This window comes from Dipodomys ordii, unplaced genomic scaffold (assembly GCF_000151885.1).
Source record: "Dipodomys ordii isolate 6190 unplaced genomic scaffold, Dord_2.0 Scaffold200, whole genome shotgun sequence".
Taxonomy (NCBI): Eukaryota; Metazoa; Chordata; class Mammalia; order Rodentia; family Heteromyidae; genus Dipodomys; species Dipodomys ordii.
This window is the reverse complement of record NW_012267416.1, coordinates 854,378-866,856: the sequence shown is the minus strand read 5'-3', so window position 1 is coordinate 866,856 and position 12,479 is coordinate 854,378. Positions and strand designations below refer to the sequence as shown.

General features: G+C 43.3%; 1 protein-coding gene across 5 annotated transcripts in view; it reads right to left on the bottom strand.

Annotated features, from left to right (window-relative positions):
• Gria1 (glutamate receptor, ionotropic, AMPA 1) overlaps nt 1–11,705 on the bottom strand; it is a 344,743-nt gene extending 333,038 nt beyond the window's left edge. For 2 of the 5 annotated variants that reach the window (XM_013034904.1, XM_013034908.1), the window contains exons 1-2: nt 11,537–11,705; nt 7,749–7,886 (exon numbers count right to left, since the gene is read on the bottom strand). In XM_013034904.1, the coding sequence (XP_012890358.1) occupies nt 7,749–7,886; nt 11,537–11,618 (220 nt within the window). In that variant the 5' untranslated portion in view covers nt 11,619–11,705. The remainder of the gene's footprint in view (nt 1–7,748; nt 7,887–11,536) is intronic. The other 3 variants (XM_013034907.1, XM_013034905.1, XM_013034906.1) reach the window with 3 other exon arrangements.
• Between the last annotated feature and the right edge of the window lie 774 nt (nt 11,706–12,479).

Below are 12,479 nucleotides of genomic sequence, written 5' to 3'. Positions count from 1 at the left end.
GAAGGAAGGAAGGAAGGAAGGAAGGAAGGAAGGAAGGAAGGAAGGAAGGAAGGAAGGAAAGGAGAGAGAAAGGGAGAGAAAAGAAAAAGAAACATTCCTCACACTTTATCACCACCAACATCTGTTCCATCTTTCAGTGCTTGCTGGAGCTCCCGTCCTTACTCACCCAGGAAGCCCTCTTGTTCAGAGCCACAGTTTTTCTTCTGGAAGTCTTATTTAATCCACTGAAAGCACTGCATAGCAACATCTGTGCCAAAGGCCCACTCACTTCCCTGTCCAGAGATACACATCTCTGAGGAATGGATGTTCATACGTTCGGAAACCCCTGGAATGGCAGACAATGCTGCTAGTTGCAAAATGTGAAGAAAGAAAAATCTCAGTCTCAGTAACATCGGAGTAAAATGGGGGTGATCTGCCTTTCTGAATTTTTTGTAAAATGTAGAAAAGGAACTACTCAACTTGTGGGGTAGGGGTGGGAGGGAAAAACTGGGAGAGAGCGAGGGAAAGGGGTGACAATGTCCAAAAGAAATGTACTCATCACCTCACATATATAACTGGAACCCTTTCTACATCACTTTTGGTCATGGGGCTTGAACTCTGGGCTTGGGCGCTGTCCCTGTGCTCTTCAGCTCAAGGCAAATGCTCTACCACTTGAGCTACAGCACCATTTCCGGTTTTCTAGTGGTTAATTGGAGATGAGTCTCACGGACTTTCCTGCTCCAGCTGGCTTTGATCCAGGAGCCTCAGATCTCAGCCTCCTGAGTAGCTAGGATTACAGGCGTGAGCCACTGGCACCTGGCTCTACATCACTTTTATAATAACAAAAATACAAACTTGAACAGCACATCTATGAAGTATTTGTTATACGGTAGACCTGCAAACTAGCCTTTGCTTATCTCCTCCCCTCCCCAACTTGCCTTGCCAACCACTATTCTCTTCATTACTGGATTCAGACTTTTTAATTTTTCTTGCCAGTCCTAGGGTTTGAATTCAGAGCCTGGGCACCAGCTCTTCACTTTTCTTCTCAAGACTGGTGCTCTACCACTTGAACCACAGCTCTGCTTCCAGCTTTTTGCTCATTAATTCAAGATAAGAGTATCACAGAATTTTGATACTGAGATCAAAGTTTGTTGAGTAGCGGGGATTACAGGTGTGACCCACTGGCACTAGGCCAGGCAATATTTTTTATCTTTCATTATTTGTTGAAGGACAAGTAATAGATATGACAATGAGATACTAAAATACCAGATGCTAAAAGATGTAAATCAGATGTGATCAGAGTGACATATTCTTGAAAAATGATTTGGTTGTAACAAGTGCAATTGTGACTAAAGAGAATTTTGGTATCCTTGAACATATGTGCATATTTAGTTAGTCATGGGGTTTTGAACTCAGGGTCTAGGCACTGTCCCTGGGCTCTTTTGCTCAAGGCTAGTGCTCTATCACTTTGAGCCACAGTGTCACTTCTGGTTTTCTGGTGGTTCATTAGAGATAAAAATCTTGAGGACTTTCCTGCCTGGGCTGACCTTGGACCATGATCCTCAGATCTCAGCCTCCAGAGTAGCTAGAATGACAAGTGTAAGCCACCAGCAACTGGATGCATATTTTATTTTAAAAAGAGTAATTGAAAGTCCTTCGTACAAAAAAAAAACTTCTTTGTAAGCTAATACAGAAAATAACAAATTTTTTAAAGAAAAATACAATAGCTATCTTCAGCTCTAGACAACAGGAATTTGGGCTTATGATTGCTTAGTGTTCTGAGTTGCCCTCCGCTCTCTCCCAAGGAAGCCAAATATTAAAATTTTATTCCCAAATTTGAAGAACATCAATCAGGTCAAACAAAACAAATCTATAGACTGTATGCAACTCTGAAATCATGAAGTGTTGCTTAGTCAAAAGAGGTACTGGACGCTGGTAGCTCACACCTATCATCCTAGCTACTCAAGAGGCTCAGATCTGAGGATGGTAGTTCAAAGTCAGCCCAGGCAAGAAAGTCCATTAGACTCTTATCTCCAATTAAGCACAAAAAATGAAAGTGGAGCTGTGATTCAAGTGGTAGAGTACCAGTCATGAACTAAAAAAGCTGAGGGACAGTGCTGAGGCCTTAAAACACACACACACACACACACACACACACACACACACAAATAAATACTACATAAATAAAGACTTAAGAGGTTTCTGTTGGGTGCCAGTGCCTAATGATTTGTTAGGAAGCCCTTGAATTTCTCACATAGGCCCACCTCAGACAAAAACCGACTGTGATGAAGGATGCTGCCTGACATGATTGACAGGTAGGGCTCTCAGCATTCTTATGTTGTGTCCTTCTCTGGGTCTTGGAGGAACTTTGTGTGAAGGTATTTCTCAGTGTACACAGTCACATCAAGCTATTGATACACCTGGGCTAGACTTTCTTTTTTTCCTTTTTTTTTTTTTTTGGGTCCGGTCGTGGGGCCTGAACTCTGGGCCTGGGCACTGTCTCTCAGCTCTTCAGCTCAAGGCTAACGCTCTACCACTTGAGCCACAGCGCCACTTCCGGCTTTTTCTTTTTCCTTATGTGGTGCTGAGGAATCGAACCCAGGGCCTTGAGCATGCAAGACAAGCGCTCTACCACTGAGCCACCTTCCCAGCCCTGGGCTAGACTTTCTAGACAGCAATTGATGCTCTGGTGCTAGATGAGCTGGCCTACAAACACACACAGCACAGGCAGCATTACAGGACAAAAGGATCAGAGTGCACGCTGCAGAGCTGGCAGGGAGGAGAAATGAAAAGAGTGGACTGGACGAGAAAGAGGATCTCCAGAAAGGAGGGCTCCCTGTCCCACTACAGCAAATTGGAGCCACATATACTTGGAGATCAGAGTTATATTACCTAGTAATTAGGTGTGTGTGTGTGAGTGTGTGTGTGTGTGTGTATGTGTGTGTGTGTGTGTGTGTGTGTATGTACATGCGTATCCATACTGAGGCTTGAACTCAGAGCCCAGGTGCTGACCCTTCGCTTACAAGTGTGAGGCACTGGTGCCTGGTCCCATCTATTACATTTTATTTTATTTTATTTATTTCATCAGTCATGAGGCTTGAACTCAGGGCCTGGGTGAGAATTTTGGTATCCTTGAACATATGTGCATATTTAGTTAGTTATAGGGTTTGAACTCAGGGCCTAGGCACTGTCTCTGGGCTCTTTTGCTCAAGGCAAGTGTTGTACCACTTTAAGCCCCAGTCTGGTTTTTGAGTAGTTCATTGGAGATAAGAGTCTCATAGGCTTTCCTGCCTGCTCTGGCTTTGAACCATGATCCGCAGATCTCAGCCTCCTGAGTAACTAATATTACAGGCATGAGCTCCTGACTCATCTATTACATTTTAAAGAAAGACAAGCTATCCATGAATTGATGGGAACTTATATCCATTTTGAATAGTGTAATGACCTCCTAAATGATGGCTCTGTGCTGGAACTTGCTTATGGGCCGTCATCTGGTGACCCTTTCTATAATATTGGATGATTGTCAATGGGAACCCTGCCAGGGAAAACCACTGGTGGCAAGAACTGGAGACCTAAAGGTAAAACATCTTCCTTCCATATGCTATTCTCTCTGCCCTGTTCTCTCACCTTGTCCTCCAGGAAAAATCCCTCTAACCTTTCAGACTGACTCCACCACCATTCTCTGAGGACCAACCCATGCTTCCACTACTCCATACAAATCACCACCATGACATGTACATTACATTTTAATTTTCTCTTTCCTAGGCTCTCTGATCCATTAAGGAGAAAGTCCTCCAGGGCAGGGAATGTGTCTTCACTTTGTCTGTATTTCTGGTACTTAGCATCCTGCCTGGATTTGGTTAAGGGCTTAAAAAAATGCTCACTAAAGAAATGGAAGCCGTTTTAAGATAAAAGAGTTTCGTAATGTGTGACTCCCATTCTGACTACTACAGAATCCTTCCAGCTTCTGCTTTTGAATATTCTGACTCAGGAAGGAGAATGTAACGATGAGTCTTTCTATGAAAGTAAGATATGGGATGAATTTCAGGGGGTGCTCAATTTGGGGAACTGTTAGTTAAGTTATAGGGCACATAAGGAAAAAGTTGAGGTGCTTTATTGGACTATGTATTTCTAGCATCTGGCACTATGCTTGGCAGGGGTAGACATCCAGGTCATACTTGCTGAGGGAATATGGACCAGTAAATAAGAATTCCATTGCCACAATGCTCCTTAGACCTCAAAACCCAAGCCCCAACCATTTATGTATTCTATCCATTCCTTTAGTTACATTTACCATAAAGGCAACACCAATAGGCTGGATGGATGGCCAGGATGTATTGGATGGAGTCCGTTCTATTCTGTAGGGAGTTACCCCTGCCTCATCCTGTCTGTTTTCCTCAAGATATGTGGGTTGCCCATTCCATTAAGTAGAGAAAGAAAGCGCTTAAGAAAGACCAAATGTAAAGATATCACACTCTCAGACTGGCCAGCAGTACTATGAATCTTTATCTTCTATTTTTCCTGCATCTCCTACCCTATAACCACCACCTCTTGCACTTCTCCTGTGGCTTAATACCTCTAGTTGGAGCTGTTCCTATTGGACTTCCTCTTCTTTCCTTTCTCTACCCTCTGCTGGAGGGATAATGAATAGCAAAATATTCAGTGATTTTTTTTAATCAACAACAAAAATTATGTTTAAAAATAAGTTTTTTTTTTTCTGGAGGTTAGATTGACTGAGGCAATTAACTATGAATCCATACTTCAAGAAATCACACATACTGTTTTTGGCTTTCCATGCATTCTTAATTAGCCCATTCCACCCAGAATCACTGTGCTCCCTTTAATGTGTTGTACCCTATTCAAATCACAGTGGATGTATCGTCTTCCCAAACCCATAAACCACGGTGAACATTGCCTAGGAGAGTTCATTAGCCACATGTAAAAGGTAACAGGTTTTCTCCAGGCAGGCAAGAAATTACACTGACATTGTTTCCATCCAAATTGCTCAGTATTCCCTCTGATCTTGGGAGGATGAAGAAAAATGTACAGGTCAAAGCACACAGTAACATTTTTTTTTTTTGCTCTTCAGAAAGTCTCCCAGAGTTACAGTTACTTAAGATCCAGAGTGTTTTTTGAAAAATCATTTCTGTATTTCTAATATTAATCTCAGTGAATAGCTTTGGAGAAACACTCAGTATATACGTGAATGAAGACCACAGCAAAACATGAAACATGGGCACTAGTATTTGGCAGGTATCAAGTTCTAGAACACAGGACCATCTACTCTTAAGTCATCAACCACCCTGGATGACAGTCCAATACCATATTTCTTCCTTCCTAACAAACAACGAACTCTTATTTTCAATCTGGTGTTAAGTGATGAAAATAACAGTAGAGAAACATCACCTTTTGCCTTAGAACATTCCCTCCTAGTTTTGCCTTTTAGTATCTTGTCTTGCCAGTCAACATTTTGAGAGGGGGAAGGCAGTTCATCCTTCCCCTCTCCCCCCAATTCAGCTAGAGACAGTTCCCAGTGGTGTGAGTGAATACACATGCCATCCACTTATTCATCTTGAAGCTCTAAGGCAGTAATCTTTGTTGAATAATGAATCTCTTTCAAAAGTATGACCAAAAGCTCTGGTGTTTTCTTCACCCAAGAGATAGATGAACAGTTGCCTATGTCTGCAAAGGACATGAATACTCTTCAACAGTTTATAGATATAAATATGTTCAGAACCAATTCCTTCCATTACAGATGCTGGTGTAAGCCAAATGAAAAAGAATCTGGTAGTTAAATACCTACTTTATATTATTCTATTTTCCAGGAGGATAGTTCTGAGGCTGGCACTCTACCACTTGAGCCATACTTCTATTTCCAGCTTTTGCTGGTTCACTGGAACTAAGAATCTCCCCGATATGTCTGCCTCAATTGGCCTGATTCTCAGATCTTAGCTTCTTGAGTAGCTGGTATGACAAGTATGAGTCACCATCGTGGCTTTAGCTCTTTTCAAAGGGTAGCGAGTAAAACCATGTAGACAGGTTTTTTCAATCTCAGCATACCTAAAACATAGACTTGCTATTTTGCTTAGTCAATGTACATAACCCAGGTAGAGTTTGAAGTGCTGTTGTGTTTTCTCCTTAAGAGCTTTTATTATGGGGCCTTGAAAATCCCCTCTCACTTCATGAGTAGTCTCACTATGGTTGATTGTGTTATGATCAAATTAGGCATATGATCAAAGTCTGCATAGGAACACAGACCTTGGGGGGGTGGGTTACAAGTTTCTCCAAAAACTTCAGGACAGGTTACATAACCTATTGCTGCCTCAATTTCCTCATCTCCAGAAAGAAGACAACCATTCCCCTGTAAATTTCCTGTGAAGATTAAATGAACCAACACAAGAAGAGCAACTAGTACATTCCACGGGCTGCAGTCAATCCTGAATAAAGGATGATACTACTATCAATGTCTATGAAATCTTTATCATAGTCCTCAATCGAAGGAACCTGGTATAATTATAATGCTAGGATTCAAAACACTGCTTTGGCCTGAGTGATCTTAGGGAGAAGGAGAATTCTAAATTCTTGTGTTGAGACTTCAAAGCCTATTCAACACAAAACCTCCCTTGTGAGTACCTAAACGGGAATGAGGCATGTGGGGGCGATGGGGGGAGGGGAGGGGGACAATATAAAGGGTGTGATCCATGCCTTCCACCATCCAGCGCTCCAGAGAAATCATGAAACCACTTGGGGCTCATGAAGTCTGTGGTGACAGTTGAATCTAGTTTCAGGTCCCCAATGATTCTTGTTTATACCATGTACACTTTCCTGCCATGAATTCCCACTTGAGCTTAAGCCCTCAGAGGGTTAAAAAAAAAGTCTATACTGATTAATTTTTCCCCTTTTACCTACCCACAAAAGCAACAGCCATCCAAACCAACCACACGAGTTAACTTTCCAGTCTCAGTTGCCAGGGACACATGCAAAGTGGAATTCACTATCCACATTTTGCCACGAGTTCCATTCCGTATCAACACTGTATCTCTCCCTTTGCTTTCTTGATGTCACCTCTGTTCTGTTTTATGCCCAAAAGCCATCATACAAACTGTAGCTATTTCAGATGCCTTTCAAAAAAACCAAAATGATGTGCAAATTGTGCTTTCAGCAGTCAATCACTTGAAGCCATTTTAGAAAAAAAAATCCAACTATCCAGTTTTCAAAATTATCACTTTCCTTAAAAAAAAAACAAAAACAAAAAACCCCACACAAACAAGCAAAGAACCCGATACACAACTTATCCTCTACCTTTTCCCTCCAAGCTATTAGGGAGATGTTTTCATTTTAAGTATGTGCAGGAAATGGCTTAAGCACTTCAACCACATTCTACCACATTCTTCTAACATCAGAACCTTGGATTCTCCATCTCAGAAGTTTCCTAATGTATGAGTAAAACTCTCTCAGGAGAACCAAGATGAAGTGAGGAAGAGCCAGGCAATCCAAGTGCCCACCAGGCTGGTATTTTGTCCTTTTTTTTTTTTAAAGGTAGCTGACAGAAAAAAAAAGTCATGAGGCATGGTAGCATCTAAAATGCCAACTGCTGGCATGGTTGAAAGTCTCTGAAAAAACTTTTTTTTCCCCTTGGAGGGCTTTTCTCTTATGAAGACAAATGACAGCTCGAGTCATTTTGTAAGGCTGCCACCAACTACCCACAGGTTCCCCTCTCATTGGTCGAGCGCAGTTAAGAGATCTCAGAAATAGAAGCGAAAACTTACATCGATAGGTCATCTCAAAGCTGTCGCTGATGTTCACAATATCAATCTGGGGAAACAGCTTCGGGGGCTCCGTGAGTTGGGACAAAGCAAATCTGAAAGCGGCATGTTCCTGTGATTGCTGGTTTGGAAATAATCCCCCTATGAGGAGAGAGAGAGAGAGAAAGAGAGAAAAGGACATGGGTACTTTGGGCTAGAGATAAATCTCAGTTCTTCCACAGCCTGCTCTCCACCCCCATACTGGAACCTTTTACCTCTCCCAAGCTAATCCCATTAGTCATACCATATATATATATATATATATATATATATATATATATATATATATATAATATATATATGTATGTATATATATGTATGTATATATGTATATATATTCGTCCCCTAGGTACATCACCTTTAGAAAATAATAAAATGTTTAAAACATGCATGCATTTATGAGTACACCTTTAAATCAATATATTTGTTAATATAAACTATTTGTATCATTATTCTAAAGGTGATGTACAGAGAGGTTCCAATTACATAAGTCAGGTAAATACATAAGTCAGTACAATTCTTTTTGGACAATGCCACCTCTTCCCTTGCTCCTACCTAGTTTTTCCTTCTCATCCCCTACCCACAAGTTGTATAGTGTCTAGTGAGTGCCACTGCTGCATTTGTTCACCCTTTGCCCTTCAATTTCTGTGCCCTAACAATAGATGAATAAGTAAGACAAAAAGGAATGAAAACAACAACAACAACAAAACGCTCGTTTCAATGTCCATTTCCAGTCATACATTTTTAATGCTAGGACTGAGAGTTCCAATAAACTCAACAAGACACCAGGTTTACACAACAACAAAGAAAAACTCCTCTTGTCTCCATTTCCTAGATAGTTATACTGGTTTATTTTTAATGCTAGGGTTGAGAGTTCAAATAGACCCAACTAGATATCCAGGTTTAAATTTCTACAGATGAGTTTCATGTGACTGGGTCCCTATGATCGGTCATTCTGTGCAAACATGTGATTGCATCCCTCTCAGCTCAGCTGAAGGTCAGAGAAGAGAGGAGACCTTTCTCTCCCTCCTCCCTGCATAACTCCCTCCTGCATAACTCCTAGGAACCAATGTTCTTCCTGCATCTAACTTATCTTACCTGGGCCTGATCATTTATCACCAACTCTGGCCTAAGAGTAGGTGTTAATAACGGTGGTGTAAGGATTGAAATGAGAGATCTGGATCTTGTGGGCTTTCCCCACCTCTGTACTTCTTTACTCAGATTCTTGTGTTCTTTGACTTAAGATCTGCCTGAGATTTAACTATTCAGTTGTCTCCAAGGTTTTTTGTCTGGGGAATGGTGGATTTTTCTGCAAGTTAGTGTTGTGTTTCTTTCATGGCTTGGGTTCCCAGCTAGCTAGACATGACTTATTACATAAAGGATTAACATTGCATGTCTAGATAGTGGGACTTTGTGCTTTTGCAAATGTGGGGTCTTAATGTCAAGATGTATGGCATTCTGTTCCTGTAGAAAACACCAGAGAGGTCCCTGTTCCAAGAAACAAGAGTATACAGCTTACCTTGGTATTGACTATGGGTCTATAAGAGCAATTAAAATATCTTGCTGTGAATTAAAAACCAGCTAATCCCAGAGACTGAAATATACTGAATATTTACAGAGAAGTTTACCTCAGAGCTGTGAGGAATCGCAGTTGCCATAATGCACTTCTAACTTCTATAGTGAGTTAGGTGTCTGTTTTAAGCACAACATGGATTAGAAGGCTTTTGTTAGAGATCGTATAAGTAGAACCAAGTCCTTCCTCATGGAGGTGATACATTCAGCATTTGTTTTAGGATTTAACATTTCTACCTTGTGTGTGGAAACAGTAACAATCCGTTTTTATCAGTTGAGCAAGCAACTTTGGGCTAAATACGACTTAAGATAGGTAAAAAATACATGAAAATATCACATACACACATACACCTATACAAAACTCCTTCATGGACTTACACCCATGCTGTAGGACATGGATACACCTGGAGAAGGCAAATCCAAATGATGGACAGTCCCCATGCACAAACACAATCAATACCAGTGCCACACAGGAAAGCAAGTATTTTCCATGCACCTCTGCCCTCCTTTGAAAGAGCAGAAAGGACTCCGAGATCATTCTTGATTCTGATGCTCCTCCTTTTCCTCCCAGATGACCACACCCCAAACTCTTCCCATTCCCCTTCCTCCTCTCCTGAAGTGAGTGGAGAACAGCTGGGAGGTGGGGCTGGATGGTAAGGGAAGTGTCTCCCCCAAGGCAGGAAGTTTTGCACAGGAGAAAAGGCGTCCACGTACACATATACACTCGTTTCTCCAAGACAGTTTAACAGGTGTCAGCAAACAAAGCAAGTTCCTCCCCAGCCACTCCAACCACCACCATTGGAGTCAGAAGCTGGAGAGATTCAAAGAGACGCTCCTGCAACCAATGCAGGGGTGCAAGATACGCGATCACCTGCCACACATCCTCCACTCCCAGGAACACACACAAAGGAGCATCAACTACCCACAGTGGGACTTTCTTTCAAGGAGCTGAGCATCCTGCAGGGGGGAGGGGGAGGGGTTATTGGGGGAAAAGAGCAGAGCAGAAAAAAAAAGAAAATAACCAAACAAGATGTCTTTGAGCCAAAGCAGTCTATTTGATTCTCAGATACAAATAGCAATGAAAATGCTTGCTGGTCACAGTGAATCTCCCCCCTCTCCCCCCAGGTCTCATAAGCATGCTTTGTTATCAGTGTTGTGCTTCCTGTTGGTCTTGCTTTCGCCTGGGATTATGAGGAGTGATAGGTGCCCCCCCCATTAAAAATACAGGCAAGGGAGGGGAGCTCCTCAAAGAACAACCACCCAGAAAGAGAAAATAACGGGGGGACCAACCTGCTCAACCTGCTCCCCAAGTTGAGAGGCAGCTAGTGATGGGAATAGCTGAGAAGGGGGGGGGGAAGAGGAGTGTGGGTTATGTGTTTGTGCCTGTCAGAGAGATGGGCAATATCTGTGGATGAAACCTTTCAGAGGAATTGATCTAAGGCAGCCTAAGAAGTCCCAAGGATCTAAAAACTGGGGAACCCCAGCTCCATCTGGCAGACAGTAAAGAGAGGGGCAGCCAGAGGGGTCCAGAGCCAGAGAGAGCTCCTGCCTATGGAGTGGGGCCCTCTTTTATGATCTCTGCAGCTACAGCACCCTTGGGGAGGGGGGCTCCCCTCTTTGAGAGGGCCCTCTCGCCCCTTTCACTCCCCCCACCACAAGCTAAGCAATACTGTCTTCCCTCTCTCCACAATTCAATGCCTAAGTGCACCTTTCATCTATTCAAGCACGCGCAAATACACCCAGCATTCGTATTTATATACATAAAATGAAATCAGCCACCACCATCCATCTCTCAAGCAATGGAGTTTTAACTCTTTCAACACCCACAGCCCACACCGCCCCCCCCCCCATGCCTGCGCTGAGGAAGCCTGTTGTCTTCTCTCTTTCCCTCCTGGGGAAACGGTGTGATTTCCTCCATTTCACACGTGCATGCTTGCAGCGTGTGCACGTGTGTGTGTGTGTGTGTGTGTGTGTGTGTGTGTAAGAGAGAGAGAGATTCCCCTTCCCTTTTGCTTCTCCTAAATCAGAACCACACCAAGCCCCCTCCTCTCTTGCAGCCCTAGCCTTCTGAACAAATATATCAGTGCCAAAACAAAACAAAACAACAACAACAAAATCAACACACATCCCTGGTGCAATTCAGAAAAGTCCCCTCCCCAGGCAGCCCCCTCCTCACTCACCAATCTGTATATTGTTGGGGAAATTGGCACCTACTACAGTGCCTAAGAAACCGGTGCAGAAGACAGCAACAATGTACTGCATATTCCTTTTTGCATTGGAGAAAAAAAAGTCCAGATCCAATCATAGATTGAGTCTTTTTCTCCCTTTTCCCCCTTGCTTCCTCGCTGTGGCTGCTGCTGCTGCTGCTACCGCTGCTGCTTTGCCTTGGTTCTTTCCCTCCCTGCCGTTCCTTCGCTTCTCTTCCTGGCTTCTTCTTTCCTTCGGTGAGGTTGGGTGATCTGTTTCCCCTTCGGAATCAGAGCACTTCAACGGCAGTGTTAACAGCCACGGACAGGCAGATGAACTGAGCCTGGAGACGAGAAACCCGTCCTCATGCTAGCCAGAGCGCAGCGCTTGCTCTGCCTGCTTCTGCCTCTGCCTCTCCTCTGCTCTCTCTCCCTCTCCTTTTCTCTCCTCTCCTCTCTCCTCTTCTTTCCTCTCCCCTCTCAGCCTGCCCCCCTTCTCTCTCTCTCTCTCTCTCTCTCTCTCTCTCTCCCCTCTCTCTCTCTTTCTCCCCTAAGCAGTGAGCTTCTATGCTAATAACAGAGCTCCAGAGTTCCAAGCTGGCCTCCTCCTTCCCCCCCCCCTTCACTCCTGCCTTTCCATCTTCACTGTACCCTCTTTTCTGTATGTGTACAAAAACAAAACAAAAAAAAAAGGGAGGAAAGGCTTGTTCCTGAAAAGGACCAATGCACAGTCCCCTCCACAGCTCACTCTCTCTCTCTTCCCCCTCCCTCCTTCCCTCCTTCCCTCCCCTCTTCCCCCCCCAAGCCAGAGCCATACAACTGGAAATGTGGGTTCGGTTCTAAGTCAGTAGGTGGCAGGGGTCCCCACCAAGAGGACTCTGGTTGATCTAGGTCACTTTTTTTTTTTTCCAGGAGTGCTTGGCTGTGCTGGATACAT